This window comes from Oryzias latipes, chromosome 5, assembly GCF_053564925.1.
Source record: "Oryzias latipes strain Hd-rR chromosome 5, Olatipes_Hd-rR_3.1".
NCBI classification, from domain to species: domain Eukaryota; kingdom Metazoa; phylum Chordata; class Actinopteri; order Beloniformes; family Adrianichthyidae; genus Oryzias; species Oryzias latipes.
This window is the reverse complement of record NC_136241.1, coordinates 27,534,546-27,562,252: the sequence shown is the minus strand read 5'-3', so window position 1 is coordinate 27,562,252 and position 27,707 is coordinate 27,534,546. Positions and strand designations below refer to the sequence as shown.

The following is a 27,707-nucleotide window of genomic DNA, read 5'->3' as shown; positions in this document are numbered from 1 at the left end:
AAATGTAAAGCATGGGAACATTTACCTTTAAATTGAGGTGTTTAGTCAAACATGATAAAAGCATTCAAATAACTGATGGCATAAGACTTTTTCCCAGCTGACAAATGCTGCCAATTTGAACCCACAATTTAAGGAACAGAACTTGTAAAAACTGCTGATATATTCTATAAAATAGAAACTGTGAGCTCACAGTTCAACACTTCACACAAAACTGGCATATGTTCCTTATCAAAGGCAATAGAATAAAAACTAACAGAATATTCGGGCAGCTTGTTAAAATGTAGTAGTTTTTTTTTCTTAAATTAGCATTTCCTTTTACCCAAACCGGAAAAGAAGGATACCTTTATGGCCTCATAAACAAAATGATGTATTCAAAACTTGTATAGTTGTCACTCAAATCTGATAAACATTTGAAAGCCTTCAAACGTTCAAAGCTTCTCAGAAGTCAGTGGACATTTAAGGATGCATAGCAGGAAATAATAAAACATAACTTTCTAAACATATTTCCCTTTTAGCCTCATGACTTCATTGTTGGCACTAAAGTGTTCATTCAGTGGCACTAAACTAAAGAAGAAAAGCTCGAAATGAAGTGAATAAAAGACAGTTGTTTGTGATAGCTTTTATTTCCAGACATAGAAAAAACATTGTTGCTACTCTGAAATTTTGAGGTTTCTAGAGTGTGAATCCGCTTTGGCTGCAACCACTCGAGACATACAGAGACTGTCAAGAGTTTGCATCTTCATCACGAGGCTGCTGGTTCATGATTTTTTTCAGCATTGTGGGTTCATAGTTTTCATAGTTTATCTGAGATCTGCTGGGATTCACCATCACCTCAAACAGACGCTAAATATCCCATCAGGTCTAGTGTGAAAGCTAAAAACATGAAAGTCGAAAACTTGGAGGGTTGCAGTGTAACCTGTTTTAAAATGAAGAAGCAAAAACAATACAGTCAAGCTGCCCCAGAGAACATAAGGAACATTTCTTCCATCTTTTACTGTTTTGAGTCCATAAACACGTTAAAAACCCACTACCATCAAAATCAAGTTTTAGGGATTATTAACATGTTCTTGTTGCATTTTTCTCATCATGGAGGACACAAATCAAGAAAATAAGCTCATTACTGAGTATTTATTCAGATTTCTGCGAACACGGGGTAGGGCTCAAGCTCCCTGCTCCGCTCCATTCGGATGCATACCCTTGTAATAGATCCATGTACATCTTTGTTTTCCTCATCTGAGCTGATATCTGGCTCAAACTATACCCGTTTTGTTGCCTCTGTAATGTTAGATTAGGGGTGGGAGGGGCTGCAAGCTAGCAGGAGAGCATGTAAACAGAGAGCTCTCAACAGTCGGGAGGGGATGGGAGGCTCAACGCTAATAGTCCCGGCCTCAACTTAGAGGCTAATTTCTAATGAACTACTGGCGCTCTGCAGAAAACGAGACAGTCTTTTTTTTTAATTTTGGTTAAAATTGGCACAATCATAATTTAAGTACTGCTGGGAACGTTTGTAATAGTTTAAAAGATGATTAGGGTGGGTTTTCAAATCATTTTTATCAGACATTTTCTAAGCTTTTATTTTAGTTTATGTAAATACCAAAAACAAAACTTAAAAAATTTTTTTTTTACGGTTTTCAAAGCCTCAGGCTGATGATGGACTGATAGATAGTTTGTGCACTGGTGCGCTCAGTGAAGTGTTTATAGCCACCTTAAAACTGGAGCTAAACAGGGACGCCACCTGTCATGGGGAGCCTTTCCCAGGAAATCCCATTACCAGTAATCCCACAGGCTGGGCGGTAAAAACTCAGCGCCTAATCTTCACTCTCTCCCTCTGTGGGTCCCTGCTCTCCGTTCTGCTGTAGTGCCCGTGCTAGAAAGGGGGCGCGACCCCTGACAGACCTGTAACCCCACAGAGACAGAGCCTTTCTCTGGATATTAATGCTGCTCCATGCTAGCCGAGGTTCAAAGTTGCGACAGTAAGTCTGATTCTCTGATGTGCTGCTTTGTAGATAGATGCAGTTTTGTGAATCTGAATTTTGAAAAGTTATCTTTTTGGTACCTTTGTTACTGGAAAAGTGTCAATGCAGAAAGTTCTGCTCTGTTGGTGACCCGCAGTTTAAGAAGCCAGGCTAAGGAATAGAACATATTATTTAGAATGAATTAAAATAGAATCTGATGTTTCCACTAAAAATAAATTACCACCAAGGAGCTAAAGTCAGAGATGAACTTCATGAAAAGAGCAAAATGCATAAATGAGTTCATTTAGGCTAATGACTTTACTGACAGGAAACAAAAACAACACGGCTAACAGGAAGTACTGTAGAACAGGGTTGTGCCAAAAATATTGCAAGAGGTGCCTTTATTTAAAAAATAAATGAATAAATAAAAAAAGGATAAGGTAGAATTAGGTAAACTCGAGCATGAATTTAGCAAGTAAAATATTGACCCTGTACGTGTAGAGTAGGAAGTATCTGAATAAACTGAATTCTTCTTTAGACTAAATTGGAACATTTTAAGTTTACGATATATGGATAGTATGTAAAAGTAAACTGCCTCACTTTTAGTACAGACTAATTACCGGTATACCTGTAGTACAATTAAATAGGCTATTTTCTGCTAAGGGCTTATACTTGCAGGTCATTTTAGTCAGTGAAAATGTGATTCAGACAGAGCCAGGGTCAAACCGCACTCAAAAAAATCTATAATGTCAACAAGTCACACAGACTAAAAACAACACTAAACTAAGCTACTTAGAAGAGCAAAAACAAAAAAAGATACACTGCAAAAACACCTAGAAAAAAAGGCCACAAATTCTTTAAATTTGGAAAATATCTTTAAATAAAGAAATAAAATTTGGTTGTACAAAAATTTTTTGTTTAAGGAAGAAAATTCTAGTCAATAAGACGTGTTTTCTTAAACTAAAATTATTTTGCTTTTGAAAAACCTTCTTAATAAAATTATTTTTCTTGCAAGAAAGAAAAAAACGCTTTTTTGTTTAAAATAGGGTCTTCTTACCTTATAAGATTCAGTGTTTGCCGTTTATAAATTCCACTTTATTTTTTCTGTAGGAACAGTCTACGTGTCTGATGCTTCCCTTTCATTTGGGAGTCCTGTTTCTGTCCACACATCTAGATATGTAGCATAAGCAGCTCAGGGAAGCAGATGAAGACCATGGTTATCTGACCAGGCTGGGATTTCTAAAAACATGTGCATGTGGAGATTTGCTCTTCATCTTCATCACCTTCACACAAGTTACTCAAACACAACAACTCACATTTCTCGTGGTGATGTCACTGATTTGTTTTTGAGTTCAGTAACATTAGGCAATAATGTTCATTTATCCAATGAGATGACCTTGAGCATCATCACTAAACTCTCCAATAATCCTTCCTGTGGTTCTAGTGGTGTTTTATCTGCAGTCGGCTGAACTGAGAAGCTGCTGATTGAGAAAACAAGATTTTGTTTTTGTGTCTGAAATGTTGGGGATTCAATTTGTGAGCCAAAAATCTAATTCTCACTTGGATCCTGTTTTTTAAAACCGTTCCCAATGGTCTTTTAATTATGAGTGTGCTGTTTTTAGCCAAAATTATTTTTAAAACTGTGTTGTTTTTCAGAGCAGCAATTGTTCATTAGAAATTTTCTTTTTGAGTTTTGGGTGGGACCGTTAGTACCGAGCAACCCTGCCCCTTCTTTCAGTCAACCCTTTGTTTGCACTCTGTTCCACTAGCTTACAGCCCCTAACACCCCAACCTTACATTACCAGAGCAACAAAAATGGCGAGCAATATCAAAGCTATCCAGCTGTACAGTTTTGGGCCAGATGTCAGCTCAGACGAGGAAAACAAAGACTTTCATGGATCTATTTGTTTGCAAGTGGATGCATCAAAATGGGAGCTTGTAGCTTGCTTTTGCAGCTTCAACATCAGACCTACAAGCTTTTTCCAACAGCATTTTTTCGTCTGCTCCTGATTCCCAACAATTTGAATAAAGGAATACTCAGAAATGCAATTTTATGCCTAATTCTATTTACAAATGTCCTCCATCATCAAAAAAAAGGGACAGGAACACGTCAAAAACATCACATACCGGATTTCTATCGGACTGGGTCTTTAACAAAAATGAGATTGAGATGAACATTTGGAGGTTTGATCTCAGTTTGTCCAGGATTATAAAAATGTTGGTGAAAGACACCACAGTCTGTCCGACAGAAAAACACACATGAACCTATAAACCTGTCAGTTAGAGGATGCTGCTAGATTTGAGCATGGACCATAGGACGGCCACCTACAGTCAGGTCTTCACCACAGCGCTTCATGGTGCTTCAGTACACCAGAAGACTCCCGTTCTTAAATTTGGAGTAGCCACAGCTTTGCTCTTCCTGCAGCCTGACTCAGAGCTGCTCAGCTCATTAATCTCTCCATCCTCACTCAGGCTGTGGGTGGGGGTGGGGGTGGGGGTGGGAGGCAGCTGTCTGTGAAGCAAACAACACTTTGCCTCCCCACGTGTCACTCTCTTAGTTCAGACCCCAGCCTTGACCTTGCAGAGCTGCCAGCCGGCATGCGCCTGTGTGCACCAAAGTGGACACGCAAGTCCAGGAGCAGGAGGGGGTGGGTCAGTGGTGAGGGAGGGAGCAAGAGAGCTTTTAGGAGGGGAGGGGCCACGGCCCCATGCAGACAGAGAGGTGTTGTTAGGAGTGCAGAGTCGTCCTTCTGTCAGTGAAGGTGGAAGTATGAGGATGGTCCTCATACTTTTATCCAGGAGCTGAGGACTGTGGAGGGGGGTGGATGCCTCTGGGAGGGGGGGGGGGGGTCGTTCTGGCTGTCTCTTTTCTTTTTTTCTACTCTGGATCGTTGAAGGACTCATCCTCGGGGTCTGGAGCTGCGCACTTCCCGGACCGGCAGGCGTCCAGCAGTGACTGCCGCAGCAGCTGCTCAGATCATGACTCTCCCAGCCCCAGTATGTGTGTCTTGTTGTCTGATGTCATGGCATGTGATGTTTGTGTCTGAGGCAGAGTGGGGACTGTTGTCCTCGCTCGGCTCTGAACTTGTTCTGCCTTGTCTCCTTCATGCTGCTTCATCCTTACGCCCGTTTCCCTGAGTCAGGCTTTCTTCGTCACATCAGCCTGCATCAGCATTCAGCTTCATGCCTCTCATTACTGCAGATTAAATGGAGGCAGAATGGAAGTCACTCCTCTGCCCCGGCGCTCTCTCCATGCAGATTTTAATGTTGTTTCAAAATAATGAGTTTCTGATTCTGCATGAAGAGCAGGATAATGCAGGAATTCACCGGGCACAATTCCATCAGTCTTTTTGCTCTGGATCCTCGGCGGAGGGATTTCCACGTTGGCTAGATTATGCTTTATTAAGCTGCTTGGTATCAGATAATTCTGCATCTCCAAGGCCCTCTTTGGTTGGGAATTAAAACTAGAAAGAAGCAATGCTGTTTCTTGGCTACAGTTTATTTTTGTTCATTAGAAATGTCTCCTTCTCCTGCATTTCTAAAACCTTTTATACCAAGATAACCAGTAAACCAGAAACTAACCAGGTTATCTAGATACACAGCATTGCACTTTTCAGCTAGAACAGAAGAATCGTCTCTTATGATCAGAGTCTTGACAGTGAATGAGCAAAGCTGTGGTATTGCTGTTTCTTTGCCAACACAACACCATTGAAGAGGTTCTGACATCAGGAGGCTCTTGCCTGAGCTGAGCTCATGGGCCTGCTGATCCTGCGGCTGGTTTCTCAAACTAAAAGATTGTCCTGCTGGATCTTTTTTCTTTGCTTTTCATAGTCACCAAAACGACAGTCATGAGAAGCATGCTGACTCAAACATTCAGTTGATTGAATGAGCCAAGGAGCTCTGAGCAGTCAGATAGACTTAGAGGACCTTTGGTGATTTGGAGTGTGTGGACCTTCAGAACATCTTACTGCCAATCCTCTGATGCTCCTCTGATGATCTTATGTGGGTCTTTTGGTGTCTTTTAAAAACATTTTACTTTGTTGTGGTCCTTGGACAAAATTGATAAGGCCTTCTTTCTTCTATTTTATGATCGGAGTCTTTTGAGAATGTTTCATTCTTGTTTTAATTAATATAATATATGTTTCAGTTATGGTTATCCAAGACGGATAGCTGACTTCATTTCGAGAATGCTAAGACTTGGCAGGCACGTTCACTAACTGCAATGTCTGCTCAGTTTTGTTTGTGGTTTTCAGAAAACTTCATTCCAATCAAGTGATCACAAAAGACTAAAGCAAAGTGGAGAGCAAAGCATCACACAGCAGTCTGACTATTTTTACTCCAAAGCTAAATGATTAAAGAAAACTGTTTTTATCCTCAGTGATCTCTGTCAGACCTGAACAGCCACTACCATCACATTCCAGTTCCCATTTCTGAAATCCAAGCAGTTGTTTCTCTAGCTTCAATCAGGATTTCACATTATCCTTTCTAAACTCTGGATTAGTTGCCACTGCAGATCAAACACATCATTAAACATCTTTAAAACTTATCTTAAAGCATTGTGTTAGTAATGAGCGACACAATTCTGTTCCTCTATTGTTTGATTTGTCTCTTCTGTTTTTTTTCCTCAATTTTATTGTTGAATTTGTTGACATTTCATTGTTCAGTCATTTCTGCAGCACTCATTGTTGTGTTTTCAAGGGCTATAAAAACACGAACGATGATGATAAAACCCTGCCTTCAACATATGTCAGCAGTCTTCCAGTTTGATCTATTTTTGGAATACATGTAGCATATTTGAAATGTGTGTATTCCGCTTTTGAAGGGTAAATTTATCTGCTTTGTCAGGCTGGAGATGCAGCTGTTGCCTGCAGGGCAAAGTGAGCTCAGCAGGATCAGTGTTGAAGGCAGAGGCTGGCTCACTCACTCCACATTAACTGTTTTTGACTGAACTGCCTTTGGGCCGATCTGCACATGTAAGGGAAGTAAATGATGGAGAGTGACTATAGGATTAGGAAAACAGCTCACATCCTCTGTTCCTGGATTTTCCCAGACTCTCTGTTGTCTTTGTGGTTCCTGTCATTTAAGATGTAGTTGGATGTAGACAGTTCCAGACCTACATCTTTAGCTACTCACAAGAGTTTAAAAAAAATCCAGTTTGGCAGAATCACAAACTATGTTAAGTCTGCCAATAATCCGTTTAAATCTGAGCTTTGTACAGACATGTGTTCTGAGGGAGATTGTAAAAAGATAAAATTGCCATAACTTTTGCTGGAGATCTTTTTTGTTTTAAAATGGTATTCCTGTAGCTACACTATTTCTGTCTTAATGTGTTTGAACAACCAATAAACCAGGTAGAACTTTGGGTCAGCAGTGTATTTGTATATGGAAGAGTTCATTGTTTTCCACAGTCGATAGACGGCAATACTGATGTCTGCAGGTGATGTAGTGGTTTGTTATCTTAAGTCACGGATGGTACAAGTGACATGTTTATCATGAAAGACCCACTCTGATCCTCTTTTGAGGCCTTAAAAATTTTTCAAGTGGTCTTTTATTTAAGAATAAGCTGTTCTTAGGAAAAAAAAAGAAGCATTTTTCTAGGACAGTTTCTGCAGAGTGAAGCAACCCTGACCACCCACCCAGCGTTTTCTGCATTACAGTCAATCTTTTTCAAAATGCTTTTGATTCAGTGATTTCAACAAAGAAATACTCAAATTAAACTTTAAGTCTCTTAAAGCTTAAAATTTCTGCCATCATCAGGAAGAAAATGGCACAAGAACACGTTTAAAACACTTAAAAAAAAGAAAACTGGATTTTCATTGGAGTGAGTCTTGAAAAAGAAATACTTCAAATGTTTGTAGGACGTAGGACCCAAAATGCATGAGACCTGGCATGGTGGCAGAAACTAAAGCATTTAATAAATAAACTGAAATTCAACCCAAAAAATAAAAAAATCATGGCAAACCAAAAAGATGACAAGGCAACACAAACGACATGACAGTGAAGAACTGAACGCCAGACATTTAAATACACTGAGGATCATTAACACAAATCAAGACAGCTGTGAATGATTGGCACCCTAAATCTGGTGCGACTGATGAAGGGAAAAACACACCAGTGTTCAGTCTGCCGGAAACTATCTGAAGAAGAAGAAATGGAGGGAAATCAGAACAAAACCAAGAGCACAACTGAAAATCAAACCAAAAGCACAGAATCCTCACAATCTATAGTTTCATTGAAGCTAAATACAACACTGAATTAGGTTTAGGAAGGTGTGGAAACGCTGCAACTGTGGTCCTTTTGAACACTGGGATGCCGTTTTTAACATTTAAACCAAAACTTAAAAATAAAACTTAACCTGATCTGAACTGAGCTGTGGTTTGGTGAAGTGACTGAAGGCTTGAGCTCCAGCATTACTTTACATGAAGGAAATTAATTCTATGTCACAATTTTATAGGCCGCACTTGTGAAGTCCAAGCCTCCCACCTTTCCTTCCTAAATTAGACCCAAGCCAAGAAGTTCTGAATAATGTTGTTCCTCAAATGAACACTGGAGGCAGGTTACAGAAAAGAGCAAATTCTCATTACTCTCATTACTTGTGATTTTTTTTCTATGCCAACTTCTTTGTTTTCTATTTCTGACAATTCTTGTAGGGGATATATTGTTAAATCATTATTTTAGATTCTATCTTAGCTACAAGCGGTCTGATTTTTGATTGGCAGGCAGGTGGACCCCATAATTTAACTGCCGTCAAATTCCCAGTCTTATCCAGTGGGTCAGGTAACAGTAGATCTCACATTCACAAAGTACCATGTTCTTCTTTTAATGTTGATTATGTGACTACCAACTTCCTGCTGCCCGGTGTCAGAACGATAGTCAAACTGATGTGACAACTGGATGGGATAATTTTAGAAGCGGAAAAAAAAACGGTGTCGTGTTTCAGATTTTTTCGTCTCTCTGTAAAGGCAAAGATACGGTGGCCCTGAAGTGCAAACCATTCAACAAATCACTCGATACAAAAACATTTTTAAGATCACAGCAACAATTTAAAAAGCGTATTACATTTTAGAAAACAAAACAAAATTTCAGAAACCAAAACATAAAAAAGAAAACAGAAAAAAAAGAAAAAAAGATTTCAGAAAAAAAAATTAATTTCCAGAAAAAAAAAAGAAATATTACAAAATGAAAACATTTCAGAAAAAAAAAAAATTCCAGAAAACAAAATGAAATAAAAAAAAATGAAAAACATTTCAGAAAAAAAATGAAATATTAAAAAATGAAAAACATTTAAAAAAAAAAAAAAAAAAAAACATTTCAGAAAAAAATGAAATCTTCAAAAATGAAAAACATTTCCAAACCGGAAGAAGCAGGTACTATGGGACAACGCTGATTGGATGATGTTTGTCAATCATTTGAACTGAAAAGTATTTTAAATGAAGCGATGACGGATTTTATCGTCCAAACAACAATGTACTATAATAATCCACGTATTTCCCATTTACATATTAAATCAAAAATGCAGCAAACAGATAATGAAGGTTTAAATTATTTTTTGAATATTTCGTCTGAAGCAGAACGGTCACCCGGAAGTAGTTTGTGTGGATGACGTCCGTTCTGCAGGTAAACAATGAAAGGGACGGTAAAACGTTAACATAAACGTTAATCTTTGAATATTTAGCGGATGTGATGACAGAACGCACCCAGAAATATCAACACCAACCAGGTTTACAAATGTTTCAAAATGTCGTGAGAAGATTCTGTCTAAAGCAGCAGCTGCGAAGAAACGGGTGTTAAAGACGGCGCACATCAGGAAATGCAGTCCCGCCATCCACTGGATACAGATAAGGTATGGAGGCACATTTGTTTGATCTAATAAATGTAGCGTTAAACGTGATTTCTAGGTGGGTGTTTACAGACAGATCCAAGATCCTTCAGTCATACGTTAATGACAGGTTACCTCATCACCTGGAGAGGGGGGGTCACGTGGGCAGGATTCTCAGACAGGTGTACCAGCGGCATAAATCAGCAAAGCTGTCAGGTAAACTGCAGCAGTTTGTGTCTCAGAATAACATTTATGAATGCTTCTTATTCACACTATTAAGATCTGTGACTTTAGAGTGTGTCAGTGCACAGAAACATGACAGTAAATGACTGGATGTGCACATCATCAGACACGTCCAGGTGTGTAACTAACGGTGGCAAAGTCTGTAGTGTAAAAGAAATCTTTAAAAAAAACGTTTTAGTCTTTCAGGCAGAGGAGGAATACCAAATTGTTTTAGAATCTATTTTTTATAAGACTGAAATAATGTATTTTATTCTGAGTTTGGTGTTTTGACCCCTCCCTAATGAATTTCTGGTTTAACCCATTTTCTCCTCATTTTGATGAACTCAACTTTTTCCTGAATGAAAGATTAACGGCAGCTGATGTTTTTCTGTCAGGGATTTTTAATTTATTAATTTATTTCTGTCAGGGATTTCAATGGAGCTGGAGTCCAGTGCAGAGGAAGCTGCAAGCATGTACGAGCAGGAACTGGGGTCCCTTACCTGTGCATCTTCCTCTGGATGTGATGCTGAGCAGCAATGTGGACAAAGCTTCCCTGACATGACTCTTTTTGATATAGTTGTTAAGCACAAACAGACTTTCCCAGATGCATTTTTTCCTCTAATAAATGTGACTGACAGGTACGCTGAGTAAATGCTGATTGTAAGCGCAACATTTGATTGACTGCATGAAGAAGCCCATAAAGGAAAATCCACAACTGTTTCTTTGTTTCTGTTATTGAATAACGTATTCATGTTAAGTTTTCAATAAATATACTGCATTGCTATGAAACAAATTTGTTTATTTTCATATCCATTATTACAATCCTCACGTCAGCATTCAGTTTTTTTCATTGACAAAGAAACATTTCTAAACAACAGCTTTGAAAGTCAAACATCATCTTTGTTAATAAAGCTTTAAAACCTAAAATGGTAAACATGGAAAAACTCCTAAATGAAGCAAGCCTAATAGGAACATTTTAAACTGGAGTTTTGCTTAAAGGAACATTAAGTTGTTTGGAGTTGTACAAGTGTTTGATGCGATTCCTCAGATGTGATTTCCAGATCATCAGCCCGACGCTAAAGCCAGGAATTGTGCTTCGTTTTTCACTCCCCACTGCATCATTTACAACTAATCAGGCTTATGCAGCAGGTTAAAGACTTTTTTTTACAGGACCTGCAACTTAAAAAAAATTAGATATTAAGGTTAAATAATATTTATTGATTACATTGCACATAAATCATGGTGACTTGCCTTTACACTGCACAATGATATGAATGACTTTAGTCTTCTTGTATTCCCATGTAGAGCTGCCATCTGTTCTTCTGCAGCTCAAACCTTTCTGGAACTTCGCCTTGAGTAACTTCACCTGCAGAAATATCACATGTTAATTCAATTAAGTATTTTATAAACTTTTAAAGTTCATTTTTAAGTGTCAGTATATGTGTATATGCATGGTTCTAAAATATACAATGCACTTAAATATTATTTCCCATAAGAACTTGTTTACCGATTTCAGTCTTAAAGTCGATTTTTAGCAACACTGATGCCATATAATTACTGTAATTACTGTATAAATCACAGAATCAGGCTGGCTCGGAGCTTTTTCTCTCATGTTGTCACCGAAAACGGGAACGGCTATCATGTGAAGACGGTTCGTCTCCATCGGGTTCTTTTTGCGCATGCGCAAGATAAAAAGAAATTATCTTTTCAAAGCAGCACTTTAACATCCTAAAATTAACATCCTTAGAGACATGTGACTGACAAAAGAAAAGATCACAGAATTGATACTTACCTAAAGATGATTGACAGCGTGAACCTCGCAGCCGTAGACATTAGCGCACAGCGTTCAAAGTAAAAGTGCTCACAAACTACTTCCGGGTGACCGTGTGTCAGGCGAAATGTTAAAAAAATAATTTTAAAGTTCATTAACAGTTTGCTGCATTTTTTATTTGATATATAAATGGGAAATACGTGGATTATTATAGTACATTGTTGTTTGGACGATAAAATCCGTCATCGCTTCATTTAAAATACTTTTCAGTTCAAATGATTGACAAAAATCATCATCCAATCAGTGTTGTCCCATAGTACCTGCTTCTTCCGGTTTGGAAATGTTTTTCATTTTTGAAGATTTCGTTTTGTTTTCTGGAAATTCATTCTGTGTTCAGAAATGTTTTTCATTTTTTAATATTTCATTTTTTTTTCTGAAATGTTTTTCATTTTTTAATATTTCATTTTTTTTTCTGAAATCTTTTTCATTTTTTAATATTTCATTTTTTTTCTGGAATTTTTTTTTTCTGAAATGTTTTTCATTTTTTAATATTTCATTTTTTTTCTGGTTTTTGTTTTTTCTGAAATGTTTTCATTTTTTATTTCTTTTTTTTCCTGGAAATTAATTTTGTTTTCTGAAATGTTTTTTTTTTTTTGTCATTTTTGTTTTTCAAGTTTTGGTTTCTGAAATTTTGTTTTGTTTTCTAAAATGTAATGCTGCTTTTTAAATTTTTTTTTTTTTTTTTTAATTGTTGTTGTGATCTTAAAAATGTTTTTGTATCTAGTGATTTGTTGAATGCTTTGCACTTCAGGGCCACCGTACAAAGAAGACTCTAAAGTCTGCAGGAGTAAAAGAGACGCTCCGTTTCCCTGACGGGCACAGTAACGCAGTGTCTAACTCAGGCTTTAGCTGCCTCCACAGAGGTTAACTATTCAGCTGAGGGGTGAAGATCAAGCAGGGAAATCAAAGGCAGTCTTTCATTTTGACATCAGCATCAGCATTGAACAGAAAGTGAGACAGGACTGGAGCCAGGTGAGGTGGTACCGTCCAGTCACTCTAACCCAACCAGATCCTGGAAGTACGTCATTGCAGAAAGTAGATGTGTTGTCAGAGTTTGTGTGAACGCCTGTTTGTTCTTATGAGTGCACCTTAGGTCAGAGTCAGTCCAGAGACACTTCACTGAGAGTCTGTGCTCTGCCAATGAGTTAATGTCCCCCTTCAGCCTCCTGCTGCTTCTTTCAGTGTTTCAATTAGACAACTTTGCTTTCCAGAAAAACTGTTTTATTTTTAGACAGAAAACATGCTTGATTTTTGCAGGATTCTAGGTTTGTTTGCTGGTTTTTGACGGACAGGTTTTTGTTTTTGATAAAAATTGTGGGTTTTATTTGAATTTTTTTTTAGTTTTCAGGTGGCATTGAACTGATGATGGAAGAGATACAGTATCCAGTGGGACGATAAAGTATTTAGTCAGCCACCAATTGTGCAAGTTCTCCCACCTAAAAAGATGAGAGAGGCCTGTAATTTTCATCATAGCCATACTTCAAATATGACAGAAATAAAATCCAGAAAATCAAATTGTCTGATTTTTAAAGAAAACATGTGTAAATTATGGTGGAAAATAAGTATTTGATCTAAAACAAAAGTTCAACTCAATACTTTGCTATATACTCTTTGTTGGCAATGGCAGCAGTTAAATGTTTTCACAAGTCTTCACAAGGTTTTCACAAACTATTGCTGGTATTTTGGCCCATTCCTCCTTGCAGATCTCCTCTAGAGCAGTGATGTTTTGGGTCTGTTGCTGAGCCACACAGACTTTAAACTCTCTCCAAAGATTTTTTTATGGGGTTGGCTAGGCCACTCCAGGATCTTGAGATTTTTCTTACAAAGCCACTCCTTCATTACCTGGGCAGTGTGTTTAGGATTGTTGTCATGCTGCGAGACCCAGCCATATTTAATCTTTAATGCTCTTTCTGATGGAAGGAGGTTTTTACTCAAAATCTGACAATACATTGCCCCATTCATTCTTTCCTTTACACAGATCAGTCGTCCTGGTCCGTTTGTTGAAAAACAGCGCCAAAGCATGATGTTTCCACCCCTATGCTTTGCAGTAGGTATGGTGTTTTTTGGATGCAATTCAGCATTATTTCTCCTCCAAACACGACGAGTAGAGTTCTTACCAAAAGGTTCTATTTTGGTTTCATCTGACCATAGGACATTCTCCCAATCCTCTTTTGGACCATCCAAATGCTCTCTAGCAAACTTTAGACGGGCCTTAGCAGGGGACACGTCTGGCACTGCAAGGTTTGAGCTGCCTTGGCGGCGTAGTGTGATGATGGTAGTCTTTGTTGCTTTGGTCCTAGCTCTTTGCAGGTCATTCACTAGGTCCCCTTATGTGGTTGTAGGATTTTTGCACAGTGTTCTTGTGATCATTTTGACCCCACGGGATCTTGCAGGGAACCCAAGATGGAGGGAGATTATCAGGGGTCTTGCATGTCTTCCATTTCCTTATAATGGCTCCCACATATGTCCCAAACATGACAACAAACATCTTTAACGCTTGTGCTATCCTAGGCACTTTAACGTTGGGAGTTGGGTCATCTAGACCCACTAGACAGTGCGCTGAACCTTTTTTCTTCAATGATTTGTGATCTTCACTGGTGTACATGGATTACATGAAATCTTCCCACCTTTATCCACCTTTGTCATGGTAGGGAGAACACGTCAATGTAAGTGTGGGGTCATCTAAGATAGTACAAGGGTTTTATACTTAGTATCTGGTGGAAATTTGGGTTATTCAGACAATCCAGGAGCTGGTCTTCAAGCGCTCTAAAATTTGTAGATTCACTCCAAAATCCACAGCATTATAAAGTCCAATGGATTTAATCATGACTATACATTGTTGTGACAAAATAAAAAATGATAGAACAGTGACTTGGTGGTGTAGACAAACCGCGAATACGAAGAAACACTACCACTGCTGTATCTGAGTGTGAGCATGGATAGTGGTGCTTTTTTTTGGAGCCAAGCAATCCATAACAGGAACAAATACTTATATCATTGTATAAATCCGGTACAGACCAAGCATAGGTGACAGTAAAAAGAGAAAAGCTTTATCTAAGAAGAAAATTGGGATGGCATCTCCAGCAGGATAAGACACATTTTGGGGCCAGTTTGGGGCTGAAAAGACAATAAAGAGGCACAAAATATCTAAGAACCATCACAAAATTACTAGAAAATATGTTATACAACTAAATGATATAATTTAGTCATGCAGCAGTTAGACCTAATAGGCCAATAAGCCTACGACAGGCAAAGGTGAAATAACTCTTAGATTATTCTCAGTATTTCATTTTGGGTTTTTTTATCTCACACTAAGCTATTTCTTGTCATTTCTGATCCCATCCAGTTCTCTTAAATGCCCTTGAAAAACCACAGGGGCAGCAGCTGTCTTACCCGTGCCATAGCCTGTCAGCACTGATGAGTAATGCTTCATAGGAGGCTCCTGCGGGATGTCTTGCAGCAAATTCAGGTGAAGGATCGTTCCTTGAACTTTTGAGTGAAAAGTAAACTAATTACTCATTGGGGAAGCCCTCCACCACCATGTGGAAGCAAAGCAGATTTATTGTCAAGGGCAAACCTGGCATGCTATTAACTGAGAGCTTTGATTCAATTTGTATTAAAAAAAAAGTTTTCTTTGGGCCTATTTTGTCCTGATTTGGTTTATGGGAGTTGTCCAAGCTTTATGCGCAAAATATTTTCTCCTGAGAAAAAGTATCACAATATATGAATGAGGAAATTAAGATAAATGTGCCCAAACCAGAAAAGATCTATAAAAAAAATCAAAATTCTCCCAAAGTGAGCAGTTTTCTGTGACCCACATTAAAGAATGGTGATATGTGCAGCTCAAAAACAGGCTTGAAGAGGAGCAGTGGGATTAACAGGAACGCTGCAAATAACATCTCTCTGCACAGATGCAGCAGCTCAGCTTAAAGGCTGGACAGAAATTGTGGCCTTCCGCTGTTTTCATTCCTCCATTTCCTGCTGCTTACTCTTGTGCATGTATAAAACTAACAAAAGGTTAGTTTTATACAAAAGGTATGCATGTCTGAAGCTTGGGACACTTTGCACAAAAGGGATAGATTAGGTACAGAGAAGATCCAAACATTGTTCACACTCTTTGTGGTGATTAGCGTCACTGGAGTTTCTGGAGTCAGTCAGTTGTCTTGCATGTATGACTCTAGAAATGTGATGCTCACTGTTACGCCCCCTTCTATGTCTAGGGGTGCTAGGGGGGGCATAACATAAAAAAGTAAAGGTTTGGCTACCAAAGTTGACTGTAACAAAAAAATACCAAACGAATGTCTCCATAAAATATAACCAAATTTATTTACAGATAAATAAACAACCACCAACCTACAAGAACTAAAAGTGAAGCTAAAAGGCTTCAGGGTGAACCCAGGCCAAAACAACAAACAAAACCCCAACTAACTGCAACATGTAATCCTACCTGTAAATGAAAGGAAAGGGAAATAAATGACAAAACTCTAACCTCCCTAACCTAACAAAAACAGGAGAAAACATGTACTAAACAAAAATGGCGGTTCACCCCTACAGCTTCACTTAAACAAAATTATCAACCAAAGGACTAAACAGAGTGGGCACAAAAATATAAACTACGAAGAACTACGAATACAAAATACTAAAGTGCAACACACAACTAAACAAGAGACAAAAACAAAATGGAGAAGACAAAAACAAAGTGGAGAAGAGGGCCAAGCTGCAGTGAAGACTGTTGCAGCAAGGCTCCCTTCCCACCGGCTGGATTTTTTTTTTTTTTTCCATACCAAAGTATAACAAATTTCGTTATATTTTGGTTATATTGGTTATATTTTATGGAGACATTCGTTTGGTGTTTTTTTGTTACAGTCAACTTTGGTAGCCAAACCTTTACTTTTTTATGTTATGCCCCCCCTAGCACCCCTAGACATAGAAAGGGGCGTAACACTCACAAAAATTTTTGCATTTGAAGCTAACAAACATCCATATGTAAAGCCAAAAATCTGTGTGCCTGCTTGAACTAGGCGGCCGTGGTGCAGCGGTAGGGTGGTCGACCCATGATCGTAATATTTCAGGTTCGATTCCCGCCTTGCACACCCATGTGTCAAAGTGTCCTTGGGCAAGACACTGAACCCACCTTACCTCTGGTGGAAGGTTGGCGCCAGCGTTCAGAAGCGGAGCCACCATCAGTGTGTGAATGTGTGTGTGCATGGGTGAAAGGGACTGTGACTGTAAAGTGCTTTGGGCCTTCAAAAGAGGGTAGAAAGCGGTATATAAGTATACACCATTTACCATTCTAGGCAAAAACTGTGAGTAATTAAAGGTAACAACAAATGTGTTTGTATCATTGACTGTATATGAAAATTGTATCGAGTGAGTAATGACTTACTTCCAGCTCCAACAAAATTAAGTCAATATACTGTAGTCACCACTTTTTTTTGCAATGCAGATGGCAAACATGTTAGAGGCTTAATTGATTGGACAATTTATAACATGGATAACTTTCACTACAGAAAAAATGTCATGAAAAAAAATGTGATTAGCAAGAAGATGTTAAAAAAGTTTACAGAGCAGGAATGGCGATTCCAACCACTAGATTAACTGAGAAATGGCTTTTTATTCTTAATAGAAATCTATTGGATTTTGGCTCATGGCACCACCGGGTCCTTCATGTTTGGAACACAAGGGGGACAGGTCACTCAGTCCAGTTCTCATATATAGTCAGTGGTCTGTATAAAGCTAACTTGTACAACAAATGATTGCGTGCATGAAGCTTCCAATCATTTAGCTGCACAAAACTACCCATGAATGAAGCTGAAAAAGAGTGTGCATGTGTGGCGCTAATAGATGTGCGTGTGGATTCAGCGCGTGGATTAAGTGTGGACTGGGAATTCCTATCACTGGAGAGGTGCTTAACCTTCACATATATCTCTTACCACCCATCACTATCTAAGGTGGATGTAGAACAATGCAAAGCAGCATTTTTGATTCACCCTTTTATAACATTTTCATTCAGGTTTTGATAGTAGAAGCATATTGAACTGTGAGCTCTCTCTTTATTCAGTACAAGTATCTACACATTAAATACAGACGAAAGAGGATCCATGTTAATCTCCGGCTTTCGAGGTCAGCCTTTTATGAAATCTGAAAGTGAAATAAAAGAGATGCTGAGGTTCCCCCTTCCTGTTTGACCGTGTAATCTTGGAGCTTATCTGTGTGAATTTCTGGTCTTGGGGCTGTTGTCATTTTTAGCCATACACCAAGTATCTGGGGAGGAAGCCGTCCATCTGCCCCGGGCTCCTCACTCTGCAAGTAAAGTAGAAACAAGTGTCCATCAACAGCTCAGTCCCAGAGAGATGGCCTCCATACAAAACATGAAAGGCATCAATGCTTGTCATCAACAAGCTCAAAGGGAGCAGAGAGTCAGGGGGTCAAGGGGAGTGTGCTCCTCCTTGACAGCTGAGAGTGAGGTGGAGCTGCAGTGCCTCCTTCAGGGGTACAGAAGCTCCACATGTCCATGTTAGATATTCTAACTAGAATGTCTTTGTGTTTGGTGGGAGGTGTGAAGGTCACAGACACTAGCCTGGTTTATGTCTCACAGTGGTGTGAATGTCATGGTGCAGATCAGCTGGTTTTTACTCGCAGAGAAATGACGGCAATGTCATGGAAGCACACAAGGATGTGTTTCATCGGGGCTGTCATGTGTCAACTCACAATTATTCATCATTAACAGGATGTTCAAAACATCCAAAACAGTCCTGTGGTTTAGCAGACGCATCCCAGTGTGGGACAGGTATGAGGCTTGAGACAGTCAATAGAAACTGTTTAGGGTAAAATGTGTACAACAGGGTCAAGGTGTGAGAAAAAAGAAAAAGTAAAAATGAAAGCTGATTAGATAATCTTGGGAGGGTTTTTCAACTGTTAAAATAGTTAGAAAACCTATTAAAAAAAAAAAAAAACATGTCTTAGCACCATTTCAGAATGCATTTTCAACAGGAGTATTTTTTTTTTGTTGGTATAAAATGTTTTTAACCCTGTAGAACCTGTAGAACATGTCACATTAACATTTCTCATTAGCATGATCAAAATTTTAAGTTCATCATCGTTCCACTAGGGGCAGTAGAAGGGCTTTTCCTGCTCATTTTAAAATGGCTCAAAAACACTTTTGAAGGGAAAAGTTTTGCTGTTTTTAAAGTGAGAATAACTGTTGTTATTTATTTTTTGAAATAACTGTATTGAAAGAAAAAAAATTGTGTTGATAGTAAATTATTTCTAAGGCAATTACACCATAAAAAAAATGTGTGGATCAAACATTGACTGTATAGTATAAGAGGACAGATTGCGTGTGACGTCACCCATAGCAAAATGCTTTGCTTCCGGTTCCGACCACATGAAGTCGATTTGGTTGCTATTATTTCAATATGTCCATCGCCATGTTGGAAGCAGACGTCCCCAGTAAGCCATGATCTGTCCGTGTCGGTCTGAGTCTACATTTCTGTGCGTATGTCAGAAGGCCACACCCCTTTCATTGAAAGCGGGCTCGGTTAAATCTGTCAATCAAACACTTTGAATGTTTGAGGCAAGGCCACCTACTTTTATTTTACCATCTGATTGGCCAGTTTATAATTTGAATAACTTGCATTACTGAAAACAGTATTTGAAAAACAAATTAGGGCTGGCATGAACACGTTAAAAAGGTATCAGAGCAAGTATGGTTATTTTGACAAATATAATGACTAAGCAATAGCTATTTATGTCTCCATAGAAGTCTATGGGATTTTTTTCAGATGTGAGGGGGAGGGGCTGCTCACTCCAGTTATCTTTTACTGTCAATGCAATCAGATCAAAAAGTTACAGGGTTAAATGCAGTGAGTTTATATCAAGACAACCAAAAGATCGTAATCTGCTGTTGGGCAAAAACTTTATAAAGTTTCATGTTCACAACTTATATTACAAGGAAGCAGCTATTTGTATGAGACTTGCACTCAGTGGCACAGATTAGAGTTCATTTTAGTGCCAAGTTACTTCTTTTTAAATGATTTCTCACTCTAGGATTGCAGCTATTCATCAATTTATTCATGTGCAAATAATCTAACAATGAAAATATTTTGACACCTATTTTTTTACCTAAAACCCCCTTTTAAAACTGCTATACAAACAAACTTTACCAAAGAGTTTTTCTAATATTTTTCCACTTCTAGTGTGTTTTCTACTGGAAGTGTACAATGGGTCATTTTCCATAATAACACAGCAGAAGAATAATGTTTATAGAATGTAAATGTACTTTTTAAAATCTATTTTTTTACGCTTTTGGTACTAATTGTCATTCCTAGATGAACAAGATGAACAAAGATTAGAAACAAATTACAGGGAAACAGAGATACAAAGAGATCAAAGACAAACAGCATAGGAGATTGTACAGCTGTGCAGTTTTAGCTCTGCTTGTCTGATTGTGGTCCACCCATGTGAGCCCATTGTTCAAGCAATGATGTCAGCAAACCAAAATGGAGAGGCTCCTCACCACACGGCTCCCTGGGACAGAACTGAGATGGGAATATGACTGGTGAGGGGAATCACCCAAAATATGGCACTAATTTGGGAGCAGACCAGAGCCAAACATGGATGGCTGTTTGAAGAGTGCTTCTGCAGGTCAGATGTGTGTTTGCTGAAGCACATGATTCATTCTTATGATTAGCAGTGCAGTGGAGACATTCAGAGGCGGCTGAAGTTTGGACATCACTGAGGCAGGACTCTCAGAGGAGCACAGCTAAATCTGGAAATCCTGGAGTTTCCCAATCAATCGTCCTGCTGTTGATGACGTCTGTCTCTGCAACAGCTTTTTTGTGTGTCTCTCTGCGTGAGACCCTTCAGATCTGTACCACTGCACTGCTACCACAACAACATGACCCATGTCCCTCTGGAGGAAGTTCCTCCCTCTTCCTGACAACACCCCTCCCATGAAGGAAGGCCAGAGCTGGAGAGGCATCTTAGAAGAGGGGAGCGTTTCCTTGTCAGGAAACAACGAGGACAACATTTAGACCAGAGATGGAGTTAAAAAAGAGTGATAGGGGCATATCTAAGGTATAGGATCCCAGAGGGCAGCATGTGGTGTCTGCAGTGCACGTCAAACAGGACACACTCCTTGCTTGAGCTGGATTCAGAGAGCAGGTAAGCGAGCTCACGCTGGGGACATGTTCTCAGATGCACTGATGTTCAGGCAGCAGCCAGGCTCACTTGAATCATCATTGATTGTTGGCCAACAAAATGCTGTTGCGTCATACTGAACTAATTGCCTCTCATTTTGTGCCAGGGTCATTGGCTGATAAAGAAAAGCACTTATGTTAAGAACACTGGTTAATTTTATGAAAAACCAAGCGGTTCGATGGAGCTGAGTTAGCTTACAGTCCTCACTCACTCATGAAAACAGACAGTGCATCTGTCTGTTTTTGCGGATCATTGAGCAGCATTGAGCTTTAAAGGCATAGCACTGACCTTCGTTTTGTGGAGTGATTCAGCTTCTGGGCCCTTATCTTTAGAAAACGGATGCGTGTGTAGCACCTCAAATGCTGAGTTGGACCAGAATAGTTCTAGGTTCAGAGGAGCAGTTGAATACACTAAATTAAATAAATGACCACAGACCACAATTATGATTTTTTTAACTTTTGACTTATTTATAAATGGATGGGAATTAACAAAAACACTTTCAAACAGTTCCAGAACATGAACAATTAAACCTGATAACCCAAATAAAATTTGTGTAGAAAGAAAATTGGTTAACCCCGGGGTTGGTCAAATTTTACCTTGCAAGGTTTTCAGAAAAATACTTTTTAGTTCAATTTTAAACCCAATATACCAGGTTGGTTAAAAAAATAATAATAATGCAATAAAATTATGTAAAATTCTCTTAATCAAAACAATATCTAACAATAGAAATACAAGTCTGTTCCGTCCTTGGGCAGTTCTTTCAGATCCAGGTGATTGGGCACCTGTGGAATTAAGGTAGTCACTCTCCTACCACGATTGAACGCAATGTTCAATTTCCTCTTTGCAGCAATCAGAGTTCCAGGTTAAGGTTGCTTCTTTTCAGACTCCAGTTGGGTGGCTCGCCATCACCAGACGTCCGTCATTTGCTGCGGTGTGTGGGAACTGGGCACTCGCGACGGTGGTGAATTCACACAATGGAAAAAAACCTGACCAATTCCTTTGTAAATGTGAAACAAAACAAAACGTGTTATCTGGGAGGCAATATCTTGAAGACAATTGTCTTTCTTTCAAGAAAACATAAAAGAACGGGGACAACTCGCTCACGTTCTCTCAACAGTCTGAGGTCCAGCTCACAGATCTCACATCTGACGTATCCCTCCGCGCATGTTGTCCTGTCCTTCCCAACCTACAGCGCCCTCTACAGGATAAAAAAAAACTTCTCCCACAAGTTCTAGTAACCTGGGTTACACTCTCCCGCCGAAACGGTTTGCACGTCTCTGTGCATAAGAAAATTTGGCTAAACAACCTGAGGTTCAGGTGGTTGATAAGCACTTGATTGCACAATGGAATCAGATATAACTGATCCCAGAGTCTGAAAGAGAGCTTGGACAACTGTAACCAAAGGATTCCCCAGCTCGGGATATGTCAACCTTTGTGCTTTCTGTCTTTGTCGTGAGGATCTTCTCACTGAAAACTGTCCTTCCGTTTCATTTATGTTGCTATCATCAACAGTTAGACCAAGAGTCTCATCATTCTGTAAAGAATTAGACTCACTGACAGTCTCAACATTTGTCTTTTCGAAGTCTGTTGATTCATTGTCCGCTTCTAGCAACAATACACTTTCCTCAGTGTTTTTGGCTTGTTTGTCCTGTGTCACTTCAGAAAAGATTCTTTCACAAGATTCCACATTTCCGGTAACATCTGTTATTTCAGGCAAATCAGACTCTTCTGGAGATGTACTTTCTATGTCTCGTTCTGCTGGTTTCTCAGAAGAAACGACTAGTTCATCATCTGAACAAGGTTTGTTTAATGAACGTGTCTGATCATTTGGACATAACACAACATTGTATTGGTCTACAGACCTGCTAACATAAGGAACTGGTTTCGGACAAAGATACACAAGATCATCATCATCTGTGTTGCTTTCCGGCTCACTTACGACAGCAACTGGGTTTTGACGTGTGTGTGGACGTCTGACCTTTACAGAAACATCTGCTGGTTTGTCTGGAATAGATGGCAGAAAACCACACGGCAACAAAAGATCTCTATGGAGCGTTCTGAATGGACCTTCACTGTTTTCCGGTTTGACCGTGTAGACGGGAAAATCTCCTTCTTGCTGGACAACTGTATGCACAACAGGTTCCCATTTGTCAGCTATTTTATGCTTTCCTCTTAGTTTGACATTTCTTACTAGCACACGATCACCAGCAGTCAAAACAGATTCTGTGACACGTTTATCAAACATGCGTTTGTTTCTTTCTGCCTTTTTTGAAGCATTTCCAGTAGCCAACTTGTAGCTCTCTTGAAGATGGTGTTTTAGTGTTTCAACATATTCCGAGTGGAATCTCTGATGTTGCTGATCTCCACTGATGTTGAAAACAAGGTCAATGGGCAGTCTAGGTTGTCGTCCAAACATTAATTCATAGGGTGAGAAGCCTGTTGTGTCATGCTTAGTGCAATTATAAGCATGCACTAATGGTTTTACAAACTCACTCCAGCGTGTTTTGTTTTCGGTTTTAAGAGTTCCGAGCATATTAAGGAGGGTTCTGTTGAATCTCTCAACAGGATTTCCCCTTGGATGGTATGGGGTAGTTCGGATTTTGCGAATCCCTGCCACATCACAAAGCTCTTTGATCGTCTTTGATTCAAAATCTGGTCCCTGATCACTATGCAGTTTTTCTGGAAAACCATAATGTACAATAAAATTTTCCCACAAGCATTTGGCCACTGTTTTAGCCTTTTGATTTGTGGTTGGAATCGCAACTGCATACTTTGTGAAAAAATCAGTTATCACTAGTATATCCTTCTTGTTACTTCTGTCAGGTTCCAGAGAAAGAAAATCCATGCAAACCAACTCAAGGGGTCTGCTGGCAGATATGTTTACCAGAGGAGCTGCTCTCTCTGGTGGAGTTTTTCGATAAACACAACGACTGCATGTTTTTATTTTTTCTTCAATGTGAGCAGCCATTCTTGGCCAAAAGAATCTTGTCCGTACAAGGTCAAGGGTACGGTCAATTCCTAGATGACCCATGTCATCATGTAGACTTTGCATGACCATGTTCCTTAAACTGTCAGGCAATACTAACTGCCGACACGTTTCATCACCAACTTGTCTCATTCTGTAGAGAATTCCATTGCTCAGAGTTAGTTTTCTTAACTCCCTGAGTAGAATAGGAAGTTCTGGAAGTTCTTTTCTTAACAGAGGTAGACACGGCTTCCCCGTTTCCAACTGGTTAATAACCTCTTTTAATGAAGGGTCGCTTCTCTGCTTCTGCTTAAGTTCTTCCTCTGTAATACCTGGGATCACAGGCAATCCATCACAATCTGAATAGCTTTCTGGGATTGCATCCGCTGACAATGCAAGAGATGTTACAAGAGCATGTGAAATTCTGTTCTCTGCCTTTACGTTCGAATACACAATATGTTTTTCACAAGCTGCATTAACTGCATCTTTAGTGATGAGAACAGAAGTTTCTGGTTCAGCTAAATGCTTCCGAATGAATTGGCAAATACGTTCCTGCTCTTTTTGGGAAATAGAATCATTCACCAACTCAGCATGGGGACGACGAGATAACCCGTCTGCATCCATGTTTTGTTTTCCTGCTCTGTACTGAAGTTGAAAAGAGAAAGTTGACAATGCCGACAACCAACGGTAGCTTGTTGCATCTAACTTTGCAGTAGTTAAGATGTATGTTAACGGGTTACTGTCAGTAACAACAGTGAAAAAGCTTCCATAAAGGTAGTCGCAAAACTTTTCAGTTACAGCCCACTTAAGGGCAAGAAACTCAAGCTTGTGGGCAGGATAACGCGCTTCACTTCTTGACAACCCACGGCTAGCAAATGCGATAACACGCAACTCCCCTTCCTGCTCTTGATAGAGGGCTGCCCCCAGCCCTATCGTACTGGCATCAGTATGCAAAACATAGGGCAATTTTGGATTAGCAAATGCTAGTATCGGAGCTGTTGTAAGCTTTTCGATTATAGTTTCAAAAGCTTCCTGACAAGACTGAGTCCATCTTGCTCCAAAAGGTTCTTTAACATGGAAGTACTGTTCTTTGTTTGCTCCACGACTGCAACTTTTCCTTAGTGGTGGATAACCAACAGTAAGATCATTTAACGGTTTCACTATTTTCGAGTAGTCTCTGATGAAACGTCGGTAATATCCAGCAAAACCCAAAAATGAGCGCAACTCTTTCAGGTTTTTAGGAACTGGCCAGGTTTTAAGGGCCTCCACTTTCTCTGGATCAGTTTCAACACCATGCTGGGACACAATGTGACCAAGGTACCTAACTGAAGTTTGAAAGAACTTACATTTTTCCAGAGACAACTTCAACCCATATGCTCGAAGGCGATTCAGCACATTTAGCAATCGGGCTTCATGCTCCTCAAGCGTCTCTGAAAACACAATGAGATCATCCAAAAAGACTAAAACTTCTTTGAGGTTTATGTCACCCATGCATTTCTCCATAAGCCTTTGAAAAGTGCTAGGAGCGTTAGTTATGCCCTGAGGCATTCTGTTAAACTCCCAAAAGCCTAATGGACACACAAAAGCGGTTTTTTGCTTGTCTACTTCATCAACTTCGATCTGGTAATAACCAGACTTGAGATCGAGAACAGAAAACCATTTGGAACCTGTGAGAGCTGAGAAAGTTTCTTCAAGATTAGGGAGTGCATATGCATCCTTTATGGTTTGCATATTTAACTTCCTATAGTCTATGCATAGTCGGACATCCCCATTTTTCTTCCGAACAACAACTATAGGGGAAGAGAAGGAAGATTCAGATTCTCTGATCACTCCTGCATGACTGAGTTCCTGCAAATGCCGCCGAACAGCATCAAGATCTTGTGGACGTATCGGGCGAGATTTCTGTTTAAAAGGTGTCTCGTCATTTAAGTTGATGTGATGCTTGACTTTGTCGGTGCAACCAAAGTCTAGATCGTGCTGAGCAAACACATCGGGCATTGTACTTAGTTTTTCCCTTATCCTCTCCTTCCACTTTAAAGGAACAGGAGAATCACCAAAGTCAATGGATAGTTTTGTAGATTCACTTGACTTGGCAAGTGTCCCATTTTCCATTGATTCATCCTGAATTTGCTTACTTGTAACAACTTCTTGCAGGGCTTGAATCTCAGCAATGACAGTTCGTGGAGAAATGACAACATCATGTTTGTTTTCATTGCGCACAGCCACTGGTACTCTCTGTGAGAAAGAGTCAGACAGAGTTATCAAACAGTTACTGACAAACACACCTCCAGGCAAAGACGATTTTGAGGGGGGTTCAACAACAGCCCAATTTCCTGTGGTTTCAGTTTTAACACAGGCAAATCCCCCTAAAACACAGTGTTGACCTGCAGGAATAATTTGTGGGTCACTTCCAGATAACCTCACTAGTCCTATGCAACTGTTTTCTTTCTGTTTCCATCGCTGACGCATAACCTTTAAGACAACTCTATAACCCAAGGGTAGTGCACGCAAGTCTGCTTCTGATATAGAGCAACATTCATACACTTGGTCTAAGGTGTTGGTGCCTATCAAAAGTTCAGATGTTGTGTCGCCACAGGTGTCTGGAACAACTAAAGCAAGACTGTTTACTTTTACTTCCGAACCAAAGCAATCTTTTGGAAAAGTGATGTCGATGCTTATAAATCCTAGATAAGGCACTGTCTGTCCGTTCGCAGCCTCAACTTTCAAAAGCTCATCAAGAGGCTGAATGTCTAAATGTAAAAGATTTTTTTCATAGAATGGCTGTGAAACAGTTGTGACTTGTGATCCTGTGTCAAGCAAGCAGTTGACTTTTTTGTTTTCAACTAGTAACTCTGCTGTGTACTTCGCTCCAACCAGACCTTTAAGGGTTTTTGGTGGGGTCAATCTAGAATGAACAAAGAGTTTTTTGTCTTTGTTATTTTTCTTTTTGAAAGTGGGACTAGTAACAGCACTTTTAGCTCTTGTGTGTCCCTTAACAAGAGCCGACTCTAGTTTAAAGTCAGAGTGCAGTCCTGTCCATGTCGACTATCCCACACAGACTGTTTTTCTCTTAGCTGCTTTTTCTTGGCAGCGACTAAAGCTGGATTGGGATTATTTGAGCAGGTGGATGCTATGTGACCATCTTCGCCACATTGGAAACAATACCATGGTTTTGGTCTGACACTGGAAGCTTGGCCTGTGACAGAATTTTTCTCTGATGGTTTGGGCTTAATTGGGGTTTTCACACAAGCTTTAGCAGCTTTAGCTTTCTTCTCCGTTTGGGAGGTCAAATTTATAAGCTGGTTCTTAAGATCAGTGACTTGTTTCTTTAATTCTGCTACACTGCTTTCCTGAGGTGACAGTTCCCGTTGATGCCGTGGCGTTTCTAATTTGGTAAATCGACCCTGAAGATCAGAAACCTGCTTTTTCATTTCACTTATATCAACTTCAACAGATGTGTCTTGTGCGACAGAATTTGCACTAACAAAATTTGAGCTAACCTTTTGTCTGGACGTGCCAAGATGTTTCCTCATCCTATTTTCCTTTGCAACATGTCTATCCTCTTCGGTTCGCAACTGCAACAACAACTCAGAAAAGGAAGGAAGGTTATTTCTCTTTCTTTCAAGTTGAAGATCTGCTATCAACGCATCATTCCAACAACCTCTACAAAACTGACGTAGAAGATGCCTGTCCGCTTCACTTGGTAAAATACCA

General features: G+C 39.5%; 1 protein-coding gene and 2 long non-coding RNA genes across 15 annotated transcripts in view; 2 read left to right on the top strand and 1 right to left on the bottom strand.

Moving 5' to 3' along the window:
- iqsec1b (IQ motif and Sec7 domain ArfGEF 1b) overlaps positions 1–27,707 on the top strand; it is a 138,697-nt gene that overhangs the window by 89,715 nt on the left and 21,275 nt on the right. Inside the window, exon 1 of one of the 11 annotated variants that reach the window (XM_023955125.2) lies at positions 1,819–1,973. The exons of 6 other annotated variants lie outside the window; for them this stretch is intronic. In XM_023955125.2, coding sequence (XP_023810893.1) covers positions 1,936–1,973 — 38 coding nt within the window. In that variant the 5' untranslated portion in view covers positions 1,819–1,935. Of the gene's footprint in view, positions 1–1,818; positions 1,974–4,791; positions 4,953–15,261; positions 15,297–20,572; positions 20,993–27,707 lie in introns of those variants that run through there. 4 more of the 11 variants (XM_023955127.2, XM_078948088.1, XM_023955124.2 and 1 more) reach the window with 4 other exon arrangements.
- On the top strand, positions 9,805–10,789 carry LOC144992337 (uncharacterized). The gene is made up of 2 exons (XR_013656216.1): positions 9,805–9,990; positions 10,424–10,789. It is a non-coding gene; the product is annotated as an uncharacterized LOC144992337 (long non-coding RNA).
- On the bottom strand, positions 10,779–12,544 carry LOC144992336 (uncharacterized). Of its 3 annotated transcripts, none has more exons than XR_013656215.1 (3): positions 11,564–12,544; positions 11,248–11,362; positions 10,779–11,169 (listed from the first exon to the last, which is right to left on the bottom strand). It is a non-coding gene; the product is annotated as an uncharacterized LOC144992336 (long non-coding RNA). The 3 variants fall into 3 exon arrangements; XR_013656214.1 differs by having other exon boundaries at positions 11,504–12,543; XR_013656213.1 differs by having other exon boundaries at positions 11,789–12,538.